At 44.8% G+C, this 21,085-nt stretch overlaps 1 protein-coding gene across 6 annotated transcripts in view; it reads right to left on the bottom strand.

The window, feature by feature from the left end:
• Positions 1–11,637: 11,637 nt before the first annotated feature.
• LOC137412549 (tyrosine-protein kinase ZAP-70) overlaps positions 11,638–21,085 on the bottom strand; it is a 236,057-nt gene continuing 226,609 nt past the window's right edge. For 3 of the 6 annotated variants that reach the window (XM_078771234.1, XM_078771235.1, XM_078771242.1), the window contains one exon: positions 11,638–12,050. In XM_078771234.1, the coding sequence (XP_078627360.1) occupies positions 11,969–12,050 (82 nt within the window). In that variant the 3' untranslated portion in view covers positions 11,638–11,968. The remainder of the gene's footprint in view (positions 12,051–21,085) is intronic. The other 3 variants (XM_078771241.1, XM_078771232.1, XM_078771236.1) reach the window with 3 other exon arrangements.

Here is a 21,085-nt window from a genome sequence, read left to right as displayed (position 1 = left end):
GCCACACCCTCGGACAGACAGACAGAATCACCTACGGCTATTATAATGCAGATACACACACACGCACACAAGAAGGTGGATACTTTGATACCTGGGAGGGCACCATTCCTCATCAAGAAACCCACATATAGTTAATGGGAGATAAAAAAAACTTGGACTTCAGAGGAAGAGTCACAGTATCTTCAAATAAGCCAGATCTACACTACATATAGTAGGAGTTCAGTTTCAAAAGTTACAAGTGTAAATCCATTCAAATAAAGATGCTTTCTAATTTCAATTTATCGATCACAAATATGTGATGAAAGTATTTCAATTAATTTAGCACGGAAGCTTATAGTTTTTACTTGTGACATTTTGCAGGTCTACAAGAGCTCCGCATGGTTGTTGTTGTTGCTGTGTTATTCTTGTTGGGGATGATTTTTTATACCTGCATCCATTAGTCAGGCGGCTGTTGGACCACACCCACTTTTATCGCTTGGCCCCACCCACCATGGCACCCGGATGAAATAATATGGCCGCCATCTTGGTTTTCTGGTCCTGTCGGTCTCTGCTGTGCAGCATTTATACACCGCTTAAAACGTAAATCTTCAACATTAAATTTTCGGAAATAGGAGAGGAAAGCAATTTTACTCCTAAAATCTCAACAGTATATCAATTGTTAGCATTTGAAAGTCGATTTTCAGAGTGGTAAGGAAAAACTACAGTGGACCTCACGTGGAGAAATTGTGGGGCTGAAAGTTGAGAAGTTGCTACTTTTTCAAATATGTTTAGGTTCGGAAAAATTATGTTCGTATATGCACGGTTCTGAAAAAAAACAACAACATACATGTGCAATAAATCATCTTTTTGTCCAAATTTTTTTTTCTGAGAATGTTTATTTGTATTTTTGGCTAATTTTAGATACGAGAAACACCTACTCTAGGAGAGCATAATCCCTCTACCACCAAAGCTATGTAGCATTATTAAAGGTACATATAATGTTATACAATACCATGTAAAAACTGTATATGTAACAAAAACGTAACTACACGAGAGATATATCCCAAGTTACACAGGAGTGACAAGACTTTGTGGACACCCTGTATTTGATGTTATTCACTTTTGGACGAAGGGTTTACGGGTTTGTACTTGTGTTACGACCTGGCCCCTGCGTGAAGGGCTTGGAGTACTGCCTATTGCTCCGAAGATCCAAATCGATGTGCTCAGGAGACCAATACGTTCCCCATGGGCGGGTCGCGGCGTATGAGCAGTCAGAAGTGACCGAGCAAAGTTACCATCCAAATGCTGATGCAATTTTATCCCCCCCCACCCCCCCCAAAAAAAATTCAGCACACAGTATGCCAATCAAGATATGCAATGCAAATTCAAAACAGGGGAATAAATGCAAATCCTTTACTCAGATTGAAGAAAAAAAAACACAGGGTACAACACCCAGGAAAAGCTAAATCGTAAGAAAAATAAATCCCGCTGATATGCAGCGGCAAAGTTCAAGTAATTAAAGGACAGACAGGCGCCAAGACAAAACAGACAAGACAATTAAACGGCCCACCCGGTATCCCTCGCTAATCCCAAAGGGGAGGGAGAGGGTAGCAAAATAACAAAGAAATATTCGCGAGGATATAAAGAAAATAAAAGGTAAAATAAAACCGGGAGGGGAGGAGGGCTGGAGGAGGGGAGTGGGGGAGGAGGGGAGTGGGGGGGAGGAGGGGAGTGGGGGGGAGGAGGGGAGGGGGGGAGGAGGGGAGGGGGGGAGGAGGGGAGGGGGGGAGGAGGGGGGGTGGGGGGAGGAGGGGAGGGGAGGGGAGGAGGGGAGGAGGGGAGGAGGGGAATTCAGGCCTGTTTCAGATGGCGTCCTGGCTGCCTCGCCCCAATAACGTGTCCCGAGGGTGGCGCCTCCACTCCACTCGCCTCTTTCTCAGTGGGTGTCCCCAAACTCCACGAACGACTTGCCCAGGGCAGTTTCTGCAAGACCCTGAAGCCGCACTTTGCCTCCGGCTGGCTCAGACAAAACTTGCCGAGGAGCAAAAGCTTCTGCTTCCTCTCCCACGTTTTCCTCACGATCCCACGTGCACCAAGAAAATCCTCCTCCACCCCAATCTCTCCAGCACCGACTGTGCCTCCAACAGGCAGCCCTCAGAGATATTAATCAAAGCCTCAAAAAGCTCACACAGGCAGAGTTTCTCGTCAAAACTTGGACGACGCGTCCCGCGTTCGTTTTCACCTTCCAAGATCCGACGCACTCTTCTTCCTCCTGTTCTTATCTTCTTGCTCCTTTTTTTCCCCAGAGGTTCTTTCTCTATTAAATTATGTAGAGCTCCGGTAGAAGGGAGAAGGTCGATAAGGAAGATCTTTGTTTGTTTTTTAACAAAATAATAAAAATAAAGTCGAAAGGGAAAAAAGAAAGAAAAGAGCAAATCTGGTTTCACAACCGGCCTGGAATTTCACGTAAGATACACCCCAAACAATCACAGCTTCTCGTCATTGCAAGCCCAGCCCCACGAGTGTACAATCATTAAACAATCCACCCCACGAATGTAACACGTGCATAGGTAAAATAAAAGTTTGGTAACACACATGGGTCAATCAACTTTTCCCATTTCTGAGTTTCCATGTGTTTTTAGAATGAATACTTAACAATTGCAATGTTTGTTTTTGAAGAAGTCATCTGCATCTTTACTGCTATTATCATAGCTTGAATAAGGCATTTTATTCTCATTTTACCTTTTTGGATGTTTTAAATGTCATGGTGTGGCGGACACGAAAGCTCACTGGCGTGATGGCATCATTCCGCGCACCAAGTGGGCGTCGGCCACGCCCGAGGGGTAGGCGTGGCCTCGGGATATATACGGGGCGCGCAGCCCCGAGCACTCCAGTGCTACAGTAGGGCTCTTTCAATAAACTCTTTTAATTTACCGCGTTGTCCGCTTCCTCCTTGGTAAGCAAGTAGCGCGCGTAGCAACGCGCTTCAATGGTGCACTAAATAATTCGCCCGTCCCCCGTGCATCCGGAGATGGGGTTTTGCACTCTGGAGATGGGGGTTGTAGGTCCCGTGGTCTGGCAGCCAACTTGGAAAGAAAAATAAGATGGGGTCGAGCCGCAGCATGCGAGACGCCCTGTTTTTATGCCTCCACCCACGAAGGTGGCGGAGGCATAATGTTTTCAGGTTGTCCGTCTGTCCGTCCGTCCGTATGGGCTAAACCTCGTTTATCTCAGCAACCATATGTCCGATTGAGATGAAACTTTTAGGGTAGGAGTGACACCCATGCAGAATGTTTTTATCATAATTGTGATGTCATAGGTCATGTGGTATGGATTAAACACAAATCTTGGATTAAACACAAATAATAATAATAATAAATTTCCCAGAAACAGCCGAATAGAAAATTTTGAAACTTGGCACACTGTCAAGTACTCCCAAGGGAGAACAAAAGCATGATAACGATGACATCATCGGTGAAGTGGTATACCAGCCAAAAATGCTTTAACCAAATTCCTTATCCTACAAATCTGAAATTGCATGCGTATGATCTATGACCCATTTGTATTGAAAGATTAAATTTATGACATCATAGGTCACATGGTTTGGCAGCCATATTGAATTTAACCTAAAACCTCAAAACAACATCTTTTCCCAAACCACCTAATTGATTGACTCGAAACTTTGTGTGTCACTGACTAGGCATTGCGATTAAAAGATGATCACAAAAGCATCATTGGTCACATGGTGTGGAAGCCATATTGGATTGAAAGAAAATATTAAATAATTATATCTCTGAAACCGCTTACCCGATTGATGCGAAATTTTAGAAATATCATCTAGCACCATTAATGCATATAGTTTGAAAATGATGACATTGTAGATCCCATGGTTTGGCAGCCATCTTGGATAGAAAAATTAACCTTATCTGAAAAATGAACTATCAACGCGAAACTTCACAAACGTGATCCCCTACCCATACATATGCAGAGTGTAGCTTTTTAAGGTCATATGTCACGTGGTGTGGCAGGGTGAAAGCCAATATTTAAAAAAATCCCTTCTCTGAAACGGCTTCACCGATCATGTGAAACTTGTCCTGTCTCGTGAAAAGGTGATACTTGAAAACAGCTTCTTTTTTTTCTTCTTTTTTTGTAGACTGAATCGAGGCTCGTGAAAGAGCTCTAAAGGGATTTAAATCAAACTTGTTTATTTTTAGGACAGTGAACGAGGGCATCTACCCATTGTCACGGGCAGGGTCTATGCAGAGGCATATTGGCGACACATTCGCATTGCTCTAGTTTTCTAAAACATCTTCCGTGTTTATTTATTTATTTTCCATTGAGCTGCAGTGTGTTTGGCCAGCCCAAAGCATTTTTTTTTTTTTTACCAATTGAACTTTTGTCATCAAATTTTCAACAAACTTTTATTACGATAATATGGAGAACACAAATTAATAACAATAAAAAAAATTAACTGTCGGTTTCGTCATGTTTTGGATGTGTACAAAGTGGACACGGACGATCTTTGCATTTTCAGATGCTTTCTAGTTTTGTATGCATTTTTTTTCCTTTTGTCTCATACATTCCATTCCTTCCCTCCTTACACTTACTCCACAACCATCTACCCTCCACAATTGAACGACCTTTCGTTTTCATTCTTATTATCCTACCCTCTTCCTTTGCTTTTCTCAATATACTCTCCCATTTGCCACACACTAAAAGTGTAAATGGCTCCAATCGATCAATTTGCATATCTATTTGAAGAAAAAAGACCCACCTTTAGAGGCCATTTTCCCCTGCAGAGCAGGGGTTGGCCTTTTTTGGGCACCGTGGTCCCCTTTTTGAAGCAATGTTTTATGGCCGGATGCCCTTCCTGCCGCCAACCCCTTCAAGATGTCTCTGATTCCTTAATATCTCTTCCTGGTTACTCCCTCCTCTGGTATGATAGACCTGAGCCTCGTCCTGGTGGTGGGGTGGCTATCTTTATCAAAAACTCTCTTTCTCACTCTCCTTGCACTGCCCTCTCTCCACCCCACCCCCAGGAGTACATCTGGCTACGGCTTCCTCTCCGCTCCCACCTTTTGTTCATATGTGTTCTGTACCGTCCTCCAAACAGTGATGACTCCATTTACATTTCACTGTCTGACAACATGGACCAACTTCTATCCACTCATCCCAACTCTCTCTTCCTCATATGTGGTGACTTCAACTGTCATCATGCCAGCTGGTTGGGTATGGGTTCCTTTCTCACCAGCCATGGCACCTCAGCAAAGGACTTCTGTGCCTCACTGGGATTGACACAATCTGTCAATTTCCCAACCCGGATCTCAGCCAATGGAGTATCTTCTCTTCTAGACTTGGTTATGACAAATCTCCCTGCTAATGTCTGCTGCTCTTCTTCTGCTCCAATCGGTTCTTCTGATCATGTGCTTGTAAAAGTGGACATCTCTCTGGCCATTCTCAGAGAGCCTCCTCAGCGTCGACGAGTCTGGCATTTCACTCAGGCCGACTGGCACGGTCTTCAAGCAGCCATCAATCATCTGTACTGGTCTCCCATCTCCACTGCCTCTGACAGCAATTCTTCCTGGGAATTCTTCCAAAGCAAACTGCTCTCTCTCATGCACAGATTTATCCCATCTCGTCTTCAGTTGTCTTACCCTTCCTCCCGTCCATGGTACACTGAATCTTGTGGTGAGGCAGTTGCCCTAAAACAATTTGCCTTTGCCTCTTGGAAGGCTAATCCAACTGAAGGCAATCTCAGTTCCTTCCACCAAGCTCGGAACAAGTGTGCGTCTACCCTCAGGAGTGTCAGGAAGCACCATCTCTCCACACTCAAGAATGAACTCTCAAACCTGTCTCCTTCCTCCAAATCCTGGTGGCGTCTGGTCAAATCCGTTTCTGGTTTGTTCCCCCTCCAGCCCCTCCCTTACCTCAAATGGCGACACAGTTGACACCGCACGTGACAAAGCCGAATGCCTCAACTCTGTGTTTGCCTCAAAATATTGTGTCCCAAACCCATCTCTCTCTGTTCCCACTTTACCCAGTCGAATCCAACTGCTCCTGGACTCTGTGTCCTTCTCTCCTGACAAGGTGGAGGAGTTTTTGTCAAACCTCGACTCTGATTCTGCAACTGGACCAGACGGCATCAGCCCACTGGTCCTAAATTCCTGCTCTGCCGCTCTATCTCACCCTCTCTCTGTTCTTTTCACCCTCTCTTTTGCTCAAGGTCATCTGCCAGCATCCTGGAAATCAGCAAACATTACCGCTTTACACAAAAAATGTGCAAAAACAGATCCTTGCAACTACAGACCAATCAGCCTGCTCCCAATTAGCAGCAAAGTCATGGAATTCCATCATTGCTTCGGATATCAAATCCTTCCTCTTCTCCAACGGCTTGATCTCCGATCATCAATTTGGATTCAGACCAGGTCATTCTACTCTGGACATCCTGCTTCTGCTGCCTCAACAATGGATGGAGGTCCTCAATGCCAATCAGGAAATCAGAGCTGTCTCTCTTGACATATCACGTGCCTTCGATACGGTCTGGCACCCAGCTCTGTTCACCAAACTCTCCTGCTAAGGTATCCATGGAAATCTCCACACATGGCTTGCAGACTTCCTCTCTGGTCGTAGTTAACGTGTGGCCCTGAATGGATTTCTCTCATCTCCCCTTCCTGTTCAGGCTGGAGTTCCCCAAGGCAGTGTTCTGGGCCCTGTGCTTTTTCTGGTCTTTATCAATGATCTCTCCGACTCTCTGGAAAATCCTCTCTATCTTTGCTGATGACTCCACTCTCTGCCGCTCCAATCCTCTTCCCTCAGATCGGCAGTCTGCAGCCTCCTCACCATCTGAAGACCTGGACAAAATCACAGACTGGTCAAACAAGTGGAACATGTCTTTCAATCCTGACAAATCTCACACTCTTACTATGTCTCTCCGAAAAGATCGACTGGACAACCCTCCCATCTACTTTCTCAACAACCTCTCCAAGAAGTTCTGTCGCTCAAGCTTTTGGGTCTCACTATCTACCATGATCTTTCTTGGAAAAACCACATTTCCAAGCTGGCCTCTAAAGCCAGTCGCCGACTGGGCATCCTCCGTCGTGCGAAGTCCTTCCTAGGCACACCTGAGCTCCTCACCACATACAAGGCTTTCATCCGCAGCTCAATTGAATACTGTTCTCCCCTATGGGCCGGTGCTCCTGCCTCACACCTAGCTCGGCTTCACGCTGTTGAAACCAAAGCTTTCAGAATCATTGGAATCTCCCGCGATGAAGCTATCTCCGAGGGCTTTTCACTCACTCACCGCAGGCAGGTTGGTGGTCTTTCTGTTTTCTACCGACTCCTCTCTGGCCTTGCTCCCCCAGCTCTCTCTGTGCTTTGTCCCCCAAATATTCCGACAGGTCGCACAAGATTTTTTTTTTTTTTTTTTTTGTATACTGAATCGAGGCTCGTGAAAGAGCTAACATGTACTTCACAAACAAATCAACCAGACAAACAAAATACAGTCTTGGCATTTAATATGGAATATATTTTTGTTCTTGACTTGGGTTTACTTTCTGAACTGAGTATATCAATCTGGTGAGTTTCTTTTACCCTTCGGTGATGTCTTTGTTGAAAGAACAATGTCACTGATTGCCTTTCGCAGCAAGAAGTCAATAACAGGATTATATCACAGGTGGTGTGACAAAATGTAAGGACAGGTACATTTGATGATTGGCTTCACAATCGGGTATATAAGGGTTGTTGTGTTCTGTATTAGTGGAAAACAACTGCTGCACTTCTACAAAAGCTATTGCCGCTTCCTCTGGAGATGGTCCGTCAACTTGACAATGCTGTTTGTCATGGAGTGGTGGCTTTACGAAATTCTGGCATGAAACAGCGTGCTATTGCTCGGCAGTATGGCATCACTCAAGGTCAGGTGTCAAATATCCTGAAACGAAATGCTCAGAGGGGTGTCCCTACTCCAATACCGAGGCCAGGACGTCCACGCAGAACCACAAGGAGAGATGATCGCCAGCTGCACCGGTTAGTCTGCAATGGCCGTACCAAGTCAGCTAATCGGCTTAGGGCTGAGTGGCAGCAACAGACAAATGTGCCTGTATCCAAAAGGCTAGTCAACCAACGACTGGTTCAAGCAGGCTATCATGCCAGGCGTCCCCTGAGAAAGCCACGCTTGACCAGACAACACAGCCAGCGCCGATTGCAGTGGGCCAGAGAACACCATCAATGGCAGCCAGGACACTGCAATCACGTGACCTTCAGTGACGAGTCTAGACTTCTGGTCTATCGTCAAGATGGCCACGTCCGAGTGCGCAGACAAGTACATGAAGCCCACAACGAAGATTATATAGTGCCAAGAGTCCAAGCTGGAGGTGGTGGGGTGACCGGTTGGGCTGCTTTTCATGCAGGGGGCAAAACTGACCCTAGTTGTTCTGAATGGAAACCTAAACCAGTTCAAGTACAGGGTAATTCTGGAAGAAACATTGCTTCCATTTGCTCGTGCAGCCTTTCGAGGAAACTTTGTCTTCCAAGATGACAATGCACGGCCTCATCGTGCTCGCATGATCCAACACTTTCTTGCTGACCGTGGTGTAGAGCATATGGAGTGGCCTGCCATGTCCCCGGATATGAATCCGATGGAGAACTTGTGGGCAGAATTAACGCATCAAATCGACAACTTGGACCAGCAGCCGACCTCTGTGCGTGAATTGCAGCAGACTATTGTCACTGCATGGCAAGCGATTCCTGTCCAAACCTTGGCAAATCTCGTGAACAGCATGCCTCGACGTGTACCTGCTCTCCTGAATGCTCGTGGGGGTTACACGAAGTACTGAACTGTAATTTTACTGTCCGTAATCCCAGTCATAATTTAGCTTTTGTTTTTTGTTGAAATTTTTTTTGGCTAATGTGCAAAATAAAGAGATACTTCTGGAAAACGTACAGAAGTTTAACACAGTACTGTCCATGAATTGAGTTCGATATCAGTTTACATCACTTTCAAGGATCAATTTATTTGCTTCGAAATGTCAAATGTGTTTTTTGTTTCTTTTAAAGGTCACATTAACAAAATCTAGAATAATTTCAACATAATTCCACTGAACTTTTGGTTCTAAGTCATCTTGAAAAGTAAGTTCACCCCTACAAAAAAAATATTCCATATTAAATGCCAAGTCTGTATATAAAAAGAGGGAGTGGAAGACAAGATGGGGAGAGAAGGGGAAGCACACAAACACTTAGGATTTGAGCAGGGAGAGCAGAGAGAGCAGGGAGCAGGGATTTGAGCAGGGATTTGAGCAGGGATTTGAGCAGGGATTTGAGCAGGCAGATGTGTGGGAGGGAAAGGGCTTGGGGGGAGGAGGCATGGGGGCGGGAGAAGTATAAAACACAAGGACACCAAGGACTTCCAAGACAGAAGATGGTATTTCAAAAAAGTGGAATTGGGGTGAAATTAGCGGGGGTAGAAAAGATCAAGGTTTTGGATGGGGGAAGATAAGAGATGGTGGTGAACAGCTGTTTTAAAGACCTGGAGGGTGGAGTGGGATTGAAGAGAGTGAGGGAGTTTGTTCCAGAGGCGAGAGAAAAGAGGAGCGAAGGAGTGAAGGTGAGCAGAGAGTCTTGATTTTGGCAGTTTAACCATAAGAGGGTTGCAGGCAGATCTTGTGCGACCTGTAGGAATATTTGCGGGACAGAGCCCAGAGAGAGCTGGCGGGCAAGGCCAGAGAGGAGTCGGGAGAAGACGGAAAGACCACCAAACTGCCTGCGGTGAGTGAGTGAGAGGCCCTTGGAGTTAGCTTCATCGCGGGAGATTCCAATGATTCTGAATGCTTTGGATTCAACAGCGCGAAGACGAGCTAGGTGTGAGGCTGGAGCACCAGCCCAGAGGAGAGAGCAGTATTCCATTGAGCTGCGGATGAAAGCCTTGTATGTGGTGAGGAGCTCAGGTGTGCCAAGGAAGGACTTCTCACGACGGAGAATGCCCAGTCGGCGACTGGCTTTGGAGGCCAGATTAGAAATGTGGTTTTCCCAGGAAAGATCATGGCAGATAGTGAGACCCAAAAGCTTGAGTGACAGAACTTCTTGGAGATGATTATTCAGAAAGTGGATGGGAGGGTTGTCCAGTCGGTCTTTTCGGAGAGACATCGTAAGAGTGTGAGATTTGTCAGGATTGAAAGACATGTTCCACTTGTTTGCCCAGTCTGTGATTTTGTCCAGGTCTGCAGAGAGTGAGGAGGCTGCAGACTGCCGATCTGAGGGATGAAGAATGGAGCGACAGAGAGTAGAGTCATCAGCAAAGAGATAGAGAGGATTTTCAAGAGAGTCAGAGAGATCATTGATGAAGACCAGAAAAAGCACAGGGCCCAGAACACTGCCTTGGGGAACTCCAGCCTGAACAGGAAGAGGAGATGAGAGAAACCCATTCAGGGCCACACGTTGACTTCGACTAGAGAGGAAGTCCGCCAGCCATGCGTGGAGATTTCCATGGATATCAAAAGAGGAGAGTTTGGTGAGCAGAGCGGGGTGCCAGACCGTATCGAAGGCACGTGATATATCAAAGGAGACAGCTCTAATTTCATGTTTGGCATTGAGGACCTCCATCCATTGTTGAGAAAGCAGAAGCAGCATGTCCAGGAGCAGCATGAAGCTCCAGAAGCAGCATCTGCCAGCAACCCTGTGATGGTTAAACTGCCGAAATCTCGGCTCTCTGCTCACCTTCACTCTTTCATTCCCCTTTTCTCCTGCCTCTGGAACAAACTCCCACACTCCTTTCAATCCCACTCCTCCCTCCAGGTCTTTAAAACAGCTGTTCACCACCATCTCTTATCTTCCCCCATCCAAAACCTTGATCTTTTCTACCCCCGCTAATTCACCCCAGATCCACCTTGTTTGAAATTCCAAATTCTTTCCTGGAAATCCTGGCAGTGTCCATATGTTTTATACCTCTCCCACCCCCCCCCCCCCCCCCTTAGCCCTCTCGCTCCCACAGATCTTTCGATGTCCCTGCTCTCAAATGTTGTGTTTGTGTCCTTCCCCCTCTCTCCCCATGTTATATGTTTTATGTGTTGGTTTGTCTTTGTGTGTGATTAATTTTAGCTCTTTCACGAGCCTCGATCTTGTATACAAAAAAAACAAACAAAAAAAACCCTGTTAGTCGCCTCTTGAGACACATCGGGAATTACCAGTGAACTGGTACTCAATTTGCCGACCTCGGAAGGATGACAGGCTGAGTTAACCCTACTGGTGTTAATTCAGTGATCAACCTGGATTCAAACCCAGGATCCTAGGATCCCAAGCCGGCACCCTAACCACTAAGCCAACACCAGGCTCTTGCATGCATGCATGTCTTTGTCTTGCATGTCGATTTGCAAAAGTCATAATTTGCACTCTACCCTGCCCCCCCCCCACCCCCCCCACCCCTCTGTTAATCCACCCCAAACCCACTTCCTTCAAATTTCGTTTTCTTTCCTGAAATCCCTTGTAGTGTCCATCTTGTTTTTCCCGTATACCCCGCCCCAACCCTATATCTTCCACTGATCCCCTTATGTCCCTGCTCCCTTTATTATATGTTCTATGTGTTAGCTCTCATACGAGCCTCGACGAAGTATACAAAAAAAGCTTGGTGTTGTATTTTGCTCACTTGTTTAAACAGCACTGGCAAATAGCACCAAATCATAATAAATTTATTTATCTCCAAAAACAGGACAGATTTGATGTTTGCTCTATTTTAGCATCTTTCTGAATACAACAAATTGTTAATTTTAAGTTCAGAAAAAAACGACCTTTTAAATTGACCCAGAAATTTTAGTATATAAATGTGTGAGAAAATTCACTTGCGCAGTCAAATAAAGTATATTAATTGCAGGTGTAAAAGAGTTTTTTTGTAATTGCAGGTGTAAAATTGCAGGTGTAATTGTAATTGCAGGTGTAATTGCAGGTGTAAAATTGCAGGTGTAAAAGATAGAGTTTTTATTTATTTATTTTAATTGCAGGAAGATCAGTCCAGTCCAGCCTCCAATCCGGCCTTCAGCAGCTCCATTCTCTGCCGGACTTGCTGAAAAGAAGGACGCACATCTGACCTAAAGAGGTATAGAGGAGGGGTAAGATCATTAGTGATTCATACATGGACATTCCATTCATAAATGATTAATCTTAAAAGAAACATTTCTTAGTATAGTATTTGTTTGGTTATTAAAACAGTTACACACCCATTGTAGAACATATGTATACTGCCTTTTCATCACTAATGATGGTTGCGTTTCTGCATTGTTGATGCCAGTGCATGCAGCACAATTTATATCATTGTGGAAGAAATGGTAATTCATAGTTACAGAAACGGTGTTAATTGTGGGTAGGTTACCAGCCAACAGCACTGCTCACTTCCAACTTTAATGGTGAGATATTAAATGAGGGAGCCTTGCTGAGAGGGAGAGGGAGAGAGGGAGAGAGAGGGAGGGAGAGAGAGAGGGAGAGAGAGAGGGAGAGAGAGAGGGAGAGAGAGAGAGGGAGAGAGAGAGAGAGAGAGAGGGAGAGAGAGAGGGAGAGAGAGAGGGAGAGAGAGAGGGAGAGAGAGAGAGGGAGAGAGAGAGGGAGAGAGAGAGGGAGAGAGAGAGAGGGAGAGAGAGAGGGAGAGAGAGAGGGAGAGAGGGAGAGAGGGAGAGAGAGAGAGAGAGAGAGAGAGAGAGAGAGAGAGAGAGAGAGAGAGAGAGAGAGAGAGAGAGAGAGAGAGAGATGGAGAGATGGAGAGATGGAGATAGAGAGATGGAGATAGAGAGATGGAGATAGAGAGACGGAGATAGAGAGACGGAGATAGAGAGATGGAGATAGAGAGACGGAGATAGAGAGACGGAGATAGAGAGATGGAGATAGAGAGATGGTGATAGAGAGATGGTGATAGAGATAGAGAGATGGAGATAGAGAGATGGAGATAGAGAGACGGAGATAGAGAGACGGAGATAGAGAGATGGTGATAGAGAGATGGTGATAGAGATAGAGAGATGGAGATAGAGAGATGGAGATAGAGATAAAGAGATGGAGATAGAGAGATGGTGAAAGAGAGATAGAGATAGAGAGATGGAGATAGAGAGATGGTGATAGAGATAGAGAGATGGAGAGAGAGAGAGAATCCCACAGATATGGGAAGATAAGTAGGTGTTATAAAGATCAGGGAGATAAAGACAAACAGGGAGCTGATAGTCGAGGTCCCCACCTTTGTGGGTGATATGAGGAATAGATCTGTGCAATATGAAAGCAATCTTGAACAGTTTTTGAAATATCATGTACACAAGCCAAGTTCCTGAGATGGTTGCCATTGTAAGATAATTCAGCCAATTACAGCCGTGATGCAATCGGGCTGAGATAATGTCATGAATGAATGAATGAATGAATGATCGTTTTAAGGCCATTTTCCAGGCTAGAGTGGGGGTTAGCTTTGCGGGCCCCATGACAATCATGGTTCCCTGTTTGAGGCAAATGTTTTTATGGCCGGATGCCCTCCCTGACGCCAACCCTTGGTCACGCTCTTACGATGCGCAGGGATATGGTGTACCTATTCTAAATCTGGGTACACACCGTGATCATTCATCCCAGCAAGCTGGTACTCAATTTGCCGACCTCGGAACGATGACAGGCTGAGTCAACCCGCCTGACGTTAATTCAGCGATCGACCGGGATTCGAACCCAGGATCCATAGGATCCCAAGCCGGCACCCTCACCGCTAAGCCAACACCAGGCAACACCAACACCACGAATAGATATTTGCAATATGAAAGGTAAATGTTCAACGGTTTTTTGAAATATAAAATTTGGACGTCATATATTAAACATTAAATTTTGAAATAACAAAAAATGTCATATTTTCCTTTACTTATGAAAAATTATATACAGCTCTTTCTTTCAATTTAAACACATTTCCTAAAGGTGCTGTCACCAGCAATTTACCAGATGGTGTCTCTGAACCACCAAATAAACGTGGCAAATTTGGATTATATGAAACTAGCAGAGCCTACCTGTCGCTTCGCTTACAGACCAATTGGTCTTCCTGTTTGCCAAAAATCCCTCCCCACCACCCCTCCTTCCCCATCCCCATCCGCATCCTCATGTCCCACTCCCCCCACCTTTGCCCCCTGATCGTCCTGATGTCCCTTCCTGCTAGAAACGTCTCACACACAATGACATGCTTTGACAGGCCCATCCGATTTTTGTGGGGGAGAGAGGGTGATAAAGGAAGGAGGACAAATTTACCTGTGCGAAGAGTGTTTTAACCTCAGCGTTGCCCAGAAAAAAAGAAAATTTCAATACCCTCTGCAACCACCACTAGGTGGCGCTATGCTGTACACATTTACAGAGAATTTACATCCCCCTGCCCCCACATGAAGCCGCGGCCACACAGCCTATGTTACCCCCTCCCACCCCCACCACACAGTTGGATTTGTACCCCGAGTTTGGGGTTTGTAACTTAAAATATTTTGTAATTTAAAATACACCACGATATGGTGTCTCCAATGCATAAGGAACAGAGAGACAGAGAGACAGAGAGACAGAGAGACAGAGAGACAGAGAGACAGACAGAGAGAGAGAGAGAGAGAGACTTTTTGACTTTTTAGACTTTTTATTACAAAAATATAAAAATACAAGCCAGTCGGTGAAGATACTATTCAATACAGGCACAATAATCAAAAATACAGAAAAGAAAAAGAGATAATGACAGGAAATCAAAACAGTCCAATGAACTAGAAAAGAAAAACAACAACAGAAAAACCGACCACACACTGATTCAATCCCAACAAACCTACAAATATATCAATAATTCATTCTCCTGCACCATGCAGATCCCATCAAAACACCAGATGTTCATAAACTCATCAATACATTTCTTTCTTCCAGAATCACAAAATTCAAGTTTGAGTCTTGCAGATATCAAGGCATTAAAAAAGAACAAGACATCACATTGCCCAATCGGCTTTCCTTTCAGTTTTTCCTTCCTCGATAAATAAATTGCCATTTTCGCCATGGCCACTAAAAACAAAAACAACATATGTACATGTTCTTTCATATCATTGAAACCAAAAATAAATGATCGCAGAGAAAAAGTGATCTTCATTTTTCCAGCCATGTAGTTCAGCCATTGAAATAAAGGCACAAGCCTTGCACAATCAACGTATGCATGGAACACATCCTCTGTGTAAACACAGAACGGGCAACACGTAGATATGGGCGCGAAATGACTCACTAATTTATTAGATGGAATGATCCAGTGTATCATTCGCCACTGGAGATCACCTGTCCTTTTGCTTACCAGCTTACTGTATACTGATTCCCATGCAGGCTCAGATGGGAGTCCTTCCGGCATTAGCCCTTTCCACCTGGCCACTCCATTTAACGGTGAGTTCCCAAGCAGAACTGCAGTGCATAACCGATACAGGTCTTTACTACTGCATTTCTGAAAAATGTTTTGTCCCTCACTAATTGGGGGCAAGTCTCCGTGACTAGGCTGTACCAATAAACCAGGAAAATGCCAGTCATTGGATGTCACCAAAACTTCCTGGGTCCATCTTAGTCCAAGTTGGAAGCTTTTCTTTACTATTCCCTTTAGTATTCTTCCGATTATTCTGTTTGACCATATTCCAGTCATATCGGCTATCTCTTGCACCGTCTTCCACCCCCAACCAGAATCATGGCGGAGGTCCAACACTTTGATTATGCCCGCTGTAATAAAGTGTTGATAAAAGTCTCGGCTTCTTGGAATTGCAGGAAACAGTAGGTTGTAAAAAAGGGGTTCTTCCACAAACATGCTTGTAGCATAGGTTTCTTGCTGGCGACTAGTCGAAAGGCTTTGCCAGGCATTCAGAAGGCTCTGATAGAATGATGGTAGATGAGATGTGTCGACATGTTGGAGTTGGACTAAGAAAAGTTCAAGGCCATATCCGAGCCCGCTTGCTTTTCGCAGCACGTGATAGGCCAGAAGTCGGCTTGGCAGTCGTTCCTTGTACAGCAACTGCTGTATGGTACACAGCCGAAAAGCCATGATACGACTTTTTATGTCGATCAGTCCCTGGCCACCTTCAGACAAGGGGCTACATATGACATTTGGTAGTAACCAATGGTGACCACTCCAAAAAAAATCCACGAGTAGCCTCTGCACTGCCTTTAGTAGTGCCTCTGGCGGCTGAAGGCAGATAAACCTATGCCACAGGGAAGAAGCCACCAAATTATTCACCACTAGAACCCTGCCTTTGTTGGAAAGGTGGGGGCAGAGCTCGTTTCCACAGTCCCAGTCTTTTTTTGACATGCTCAACAATCCCGTCCCAATTTTTGAGGACGTAATGTGGAGATCCCAGGAAAACCCCAAGGTATTTGACTCCGTCTTCCACCCATTTTAACTTTGTTGGTAGATGCACAGGTGGTACCAGCACTCTTCCAGGTGGAATGTTCTTGAGACAGGGAATCCATAAGGCCTTACTCTTGTCCCAGTTACACTTCAAAGAAGAAGCGAGGCAAAAAAGATTTAAACATTCAACAAGTGCTGGGATATCACTCTCCTTCTTAACAACCACACAGACATCATCTGCATAAGCCGATACAACTACTGAAGGACTCCCAGGGGATACAGTCACTCCTGAAATATTTTTCCTAAATAAAATTAGGAGTGATTCCATTACCAAGGAAAATAATAACCCAGAAACCAGGCATCCTTGTCTCACCCCTCTTTGAACCTGTACCGGAGAGCTGAGTTCGTTATTTATTTTAAATAAACTAAATATATTGTTGTACAACAAAGTCACGTAGGCCCTAAAATTGACACCAAAGCCACATGCTTCTAGCACCCGATACAAAAAAACATGATCCACACTGTCAAAAGCCCTTTCCAAATCCAGGAATATTATCCCAAAATCTTTTTCCAAGCAATCACATTCCATTAAATCTCTAATCAAAAAAATATTATCATAAATAGATCTGTTTGGGATGCAGTAACTCTGATCATGGTGGACTAGATCACCGATTACCGTCTTCAACCGATTGGCCAACACTTTTGACAATATTTTATAGTCCGTACATAATAACGAGACCGGCCGCCAATTCTTTATCTGTCGTAGATCCCCAGTCTTTGGAATCAGCGACACCACTGCTCTTCTGAAGCTTAGTGGGAGTTCTCCAAGCACCAAGGATGATTCCAGGACATTCAATAATTCAGGGCCCAAAAGGTCCCAAAAAGCCAAGAAAAATTCTGCCGGTAGGCCGTCAATCCCAGGAGCTTTCCCCGAGTCCATTTCACTTAGGGCCTGCGTTAGCTCAGGCAAAGTAATTGTTGAATCCAGGCCCAGGCACTGAGGCTCAGTTAGGGATGAAAGGTGAGAAGTTAAAAATTCCATGGTTTGCTCACAAACATTTTGTTTTGCATAGACTTTTGAAAAAAACTCTCTAATGCACAACCTTACATCTCCAGGGTTGGCAACCATGTTTCCCCTAAAGTCTTGTACAGAGAAAAGGGTTTTGGGTGACTTATTTACAAAATCCATTTGGAAGAAAGATTTACTCGGGGTGTCTGATACCTTTAAATTGTTTATTCCTAATCTAATTAACAGGCCTGCTGCTTTCTCCTGAATCAGCTCTCTCAGTTGAGCCTTCTTTTCAACCAATAACCTGTGGTCTCTTCTGATATTATCTTTAGCCAGTTTACACTCTAACCGTATAATATCAGCTTCTAAACAAGCCATTGTTATATTTTTTACGTCAGTATCATTTGAAACAAACTGCTGACAAAACACTCTAATCTGAGCTTTTGTGTTATCCCACCATAATGCTAAAGAAGAGAAAGAGGGCTTTCTTGAAAGTTGGATGACCCAAAAAGCACGGAAGGCGTCTTTAAACAAAGCATCTTCGAGAAGACTGGTATTGAATTTCCAGTATGCACTTTTGCGTAAGGGTTGAGGGAAAAAGAGGCCCATGGTAACTAAATGATGATCAGAAAACAAAGATGGAAAATGATTTGGAGAGATAACCGCATTCCTGAACTGTGAGTTTATGTACCAACGGTCAAGTCTAGCGAAGGTCATTCTCCCATTGGCACATCGTCCCCAAGTATACTCAGATTTGTTGGGGGTAATGCAGTCTCCATGCATCTAGCACACCCACTGCCGAAAAATAATTTAACAAATCAGTACTACCTTTGGGATGAGGTTCTGCTGTATTTCGGTCTATACTGGGTTTAAAGGTGCAATTAAAGTCACCCCCCATGCAAATACAATTATTGAGATCTATCGACTGCATGTATCGAATTAAAGATGAAAAGAAAGCTCTTCGGTCCACACTCTCACTTGGTGCATAAACGTTGAATAGTGTAAACCGAAAATTATTAATGACCAGTTCCAATGAAATAAACCGGCCTTTAATCACCTCCTGGAAGAGGCATGACTCAGGTATTAGGCCTGGTCTGAGTAAAAAGGCTACACCAGCAGAAGAAGAAGACATGTTACTAAAAAAACATTGTCCTTTAAAGAGGCGACACCAGTCGTACTCCCCATTTTGAATTATATGGGTTTCCTGGAGTAAGAGTACATCAATTTTCTTGCGCTCAAATAAACTTTTCACCTGAACCTGGCGGTTTTGGCTTGCACCTCCGCCATTCATATTTAAGGTTCCAAAGGTGATTTTTTTCATGGATTATCAAAAGGCGTGAGAGGTTGTTGGGAAATCTCGCTCCCTGTTTTTGTAACAGCCTTTCTAAGCCGATGAAACAGCGACCTTGTTAAATGAAATTCATCCGGCCTCCTAATTATGTCCTTTGCAGCCTGGATGAATGAAATTAAATCAGGAAAATGATCTTTTACAATCACATTTCGGTGTCGGTAGGTGTCATTCAGAAAAGAAATAACGAGTTGAGGGGCTATGGATGACTGATCTGATGAAGATTGAGACAACTCAGTCATCTCAACTTCATCCTCTGAATCTGACAAATCAGAAACAGCTCCACCCGGGTCACATATATCAGTCTGCCCAGTCCCCATTTTGATGCCAGCCAAGTCCGAAGATTTGCTGGAATGTTCTATGGTAGAGTCATCCTCACTCTGGTACCCGGGACATTCAGCAGGAGCTGAAATCTCGGCTTCACCCTCCTGCAGGGAGATGTTCACTGGCTCAGTTGACGAACCAGTGTCATGATTTAGATCTTGCAGGGGTAAAGAGGAGCTTGGGGCTGAGACATTCCCAATCCGCTCGGTCTCAGCAGGTAGTGAAGGTGGCGGCTCACTAATGGGCTCACCATCATCTTTAGTCTCACCATCTACTTTTTCTCCCAGGTTTTCGGTGCTGCCCGATAATGTTTCAGAATTAATTAAATCATGTTCCTTCTCCCTGGTGTCAACACAGCTTGTGGACACCTGAGAAAGACGTTCCAGGGCGTCTGCACCCACACTGTCTTTATCCAACACTACCTTTTTCAAAGTAATGTTGGAGTTACAAGCACCAGGTGCTCTTCGTTTCTTTGTCACCACAATGGGATTTTCTTCCATCTCCTCACTGCACGTAGCATCTGCCACCACAGGTGGGTTATCTGGGGTTATTTCATTATTTACCGAATCAGCGGTGTTGTCGTTTACACTAAGACGAACAGGAGTATTATCCCTACTCCTCGAGTGCGAGGGAGCGTCGGTAGGAACCGTTCGGGTATTTCGGTTTACGTTGTTTCGTACGTTAGAGACCGGGGTGTTATCTCTTTTACAATCAGCGTCACTATGACCTGCTTCACCACACCTTACACACGATACCTTCGGACAAAACCTTTTCACATGGCCAAAAGCTCCGCACTGAAAACATGTTAATGAGGCCGATGACGCATACATCTGGTACTCATGGTTGTTCACCTTTACCTTGAACGTGATGTTTAACCCCGTGTCATCGCCTCGATCCGGAAGCACCATATACACCTGCCGTCTGAAGCTCATCACGTGTTTAACACGTTCATCCTGAGACCGGAGCGGAATCATTGTGATTTTTGACACAGCTGTTCCGTATCGGGACAAAAGGGACATCAGCTGGTTGCAGGTTATAAATGGGGGTACGTTAGATATGACGACCCTCATCGACGGAGTGTCCATAGGCGACGCCAAGACAAAGAGACCTGTCTCTGTGGTTAAACCCGCACTTACAACATCGTGAACGAATTTTTCATCGGACACAAATACAACAACTTTTTGATTCATTCTCGACGCTGCTCGTACATTTTCACAACCGATTATTTTCCCCACCGACAAAACAATGTCCTCAGTGGAAGTTCCTTCGGGTGGAACACACACAAATGCATGCTTCCTTGTTAAGTTGTCGAACGCCTCTAACCGAGAGCGTGCATTCGCCATCCCAGCGAATTAACACCCCCCCACTTGTCCGAACCGGACAAGTAGGTACCAAAACGAAATACCTAAATCAAACTAGAATAAATAATAAACGTGCAGTATAAGCACAAAAAGGCTTACAAAGCGTCGTCGAAGCCGGTAGGCCGCACCCAAAATGGGTCCGCTCTCAAACCTCTCTCTCTTGAAGACAAAGGTATAGGAAGGATGAAAACAAAATGCCAAAGTACACAGGATGGAAAGGAGAGGGAGGGGGGGGGGGCAGGAGAGGGCAGGAGAGGAGGAAAACTCACAAAGAACTCACTACAACACAGAGCAGTTGCTCACAGCCGCCATGACGCTACACCCAACGCACCGACGGCCGATAGGTGGCGACAGAGAGAGAGAGAGAGAGAGAGAGAGACAAAAGGGAAAGGGCCCATCCATGGGGGACCTATTGCCACTCTAACCGTGACCGCGCTACCCTGACAAATCCAGACAGCAGGGAAGAAACAAATCCAGACAGCAGGGAAGAATGGGGAAGATTTGCCCCCAGAGAGAGAGAGAGAGAATGACAATGATGTGTGTGTATATATATATATATATATATATATATATATATATATATATATATATATATATACATTATACATACATATATATATACTCAACCCTCGGCTATCGCGAACTCAGCTATCGCGGCTACCTAAAAAGCTGCACAACACACGACTATCGCGCCCCAAATACGCGCTATAGCGCACCGGAAATGGTGGAAAGGGTGCTACGTC

Source organism: Myxine glutinosa, chromosome 2 (assembly GCF_964187855.1).
Source record: "Myxine glutinosa chromosome 2, kmMyxGlut1.1, whole genome shotgun sequence".
NCBI lineage: Eukaryota > Metazoa > Chordata > Myxini > Myxiniformes > Myxinidae > Myxine > Myxine glutinosa.
The sequence above is the reverse complement of the archived record's forward strand: the minus strand, read 5'-3'. Positions and strand labels throughout refer to the sequence as shown.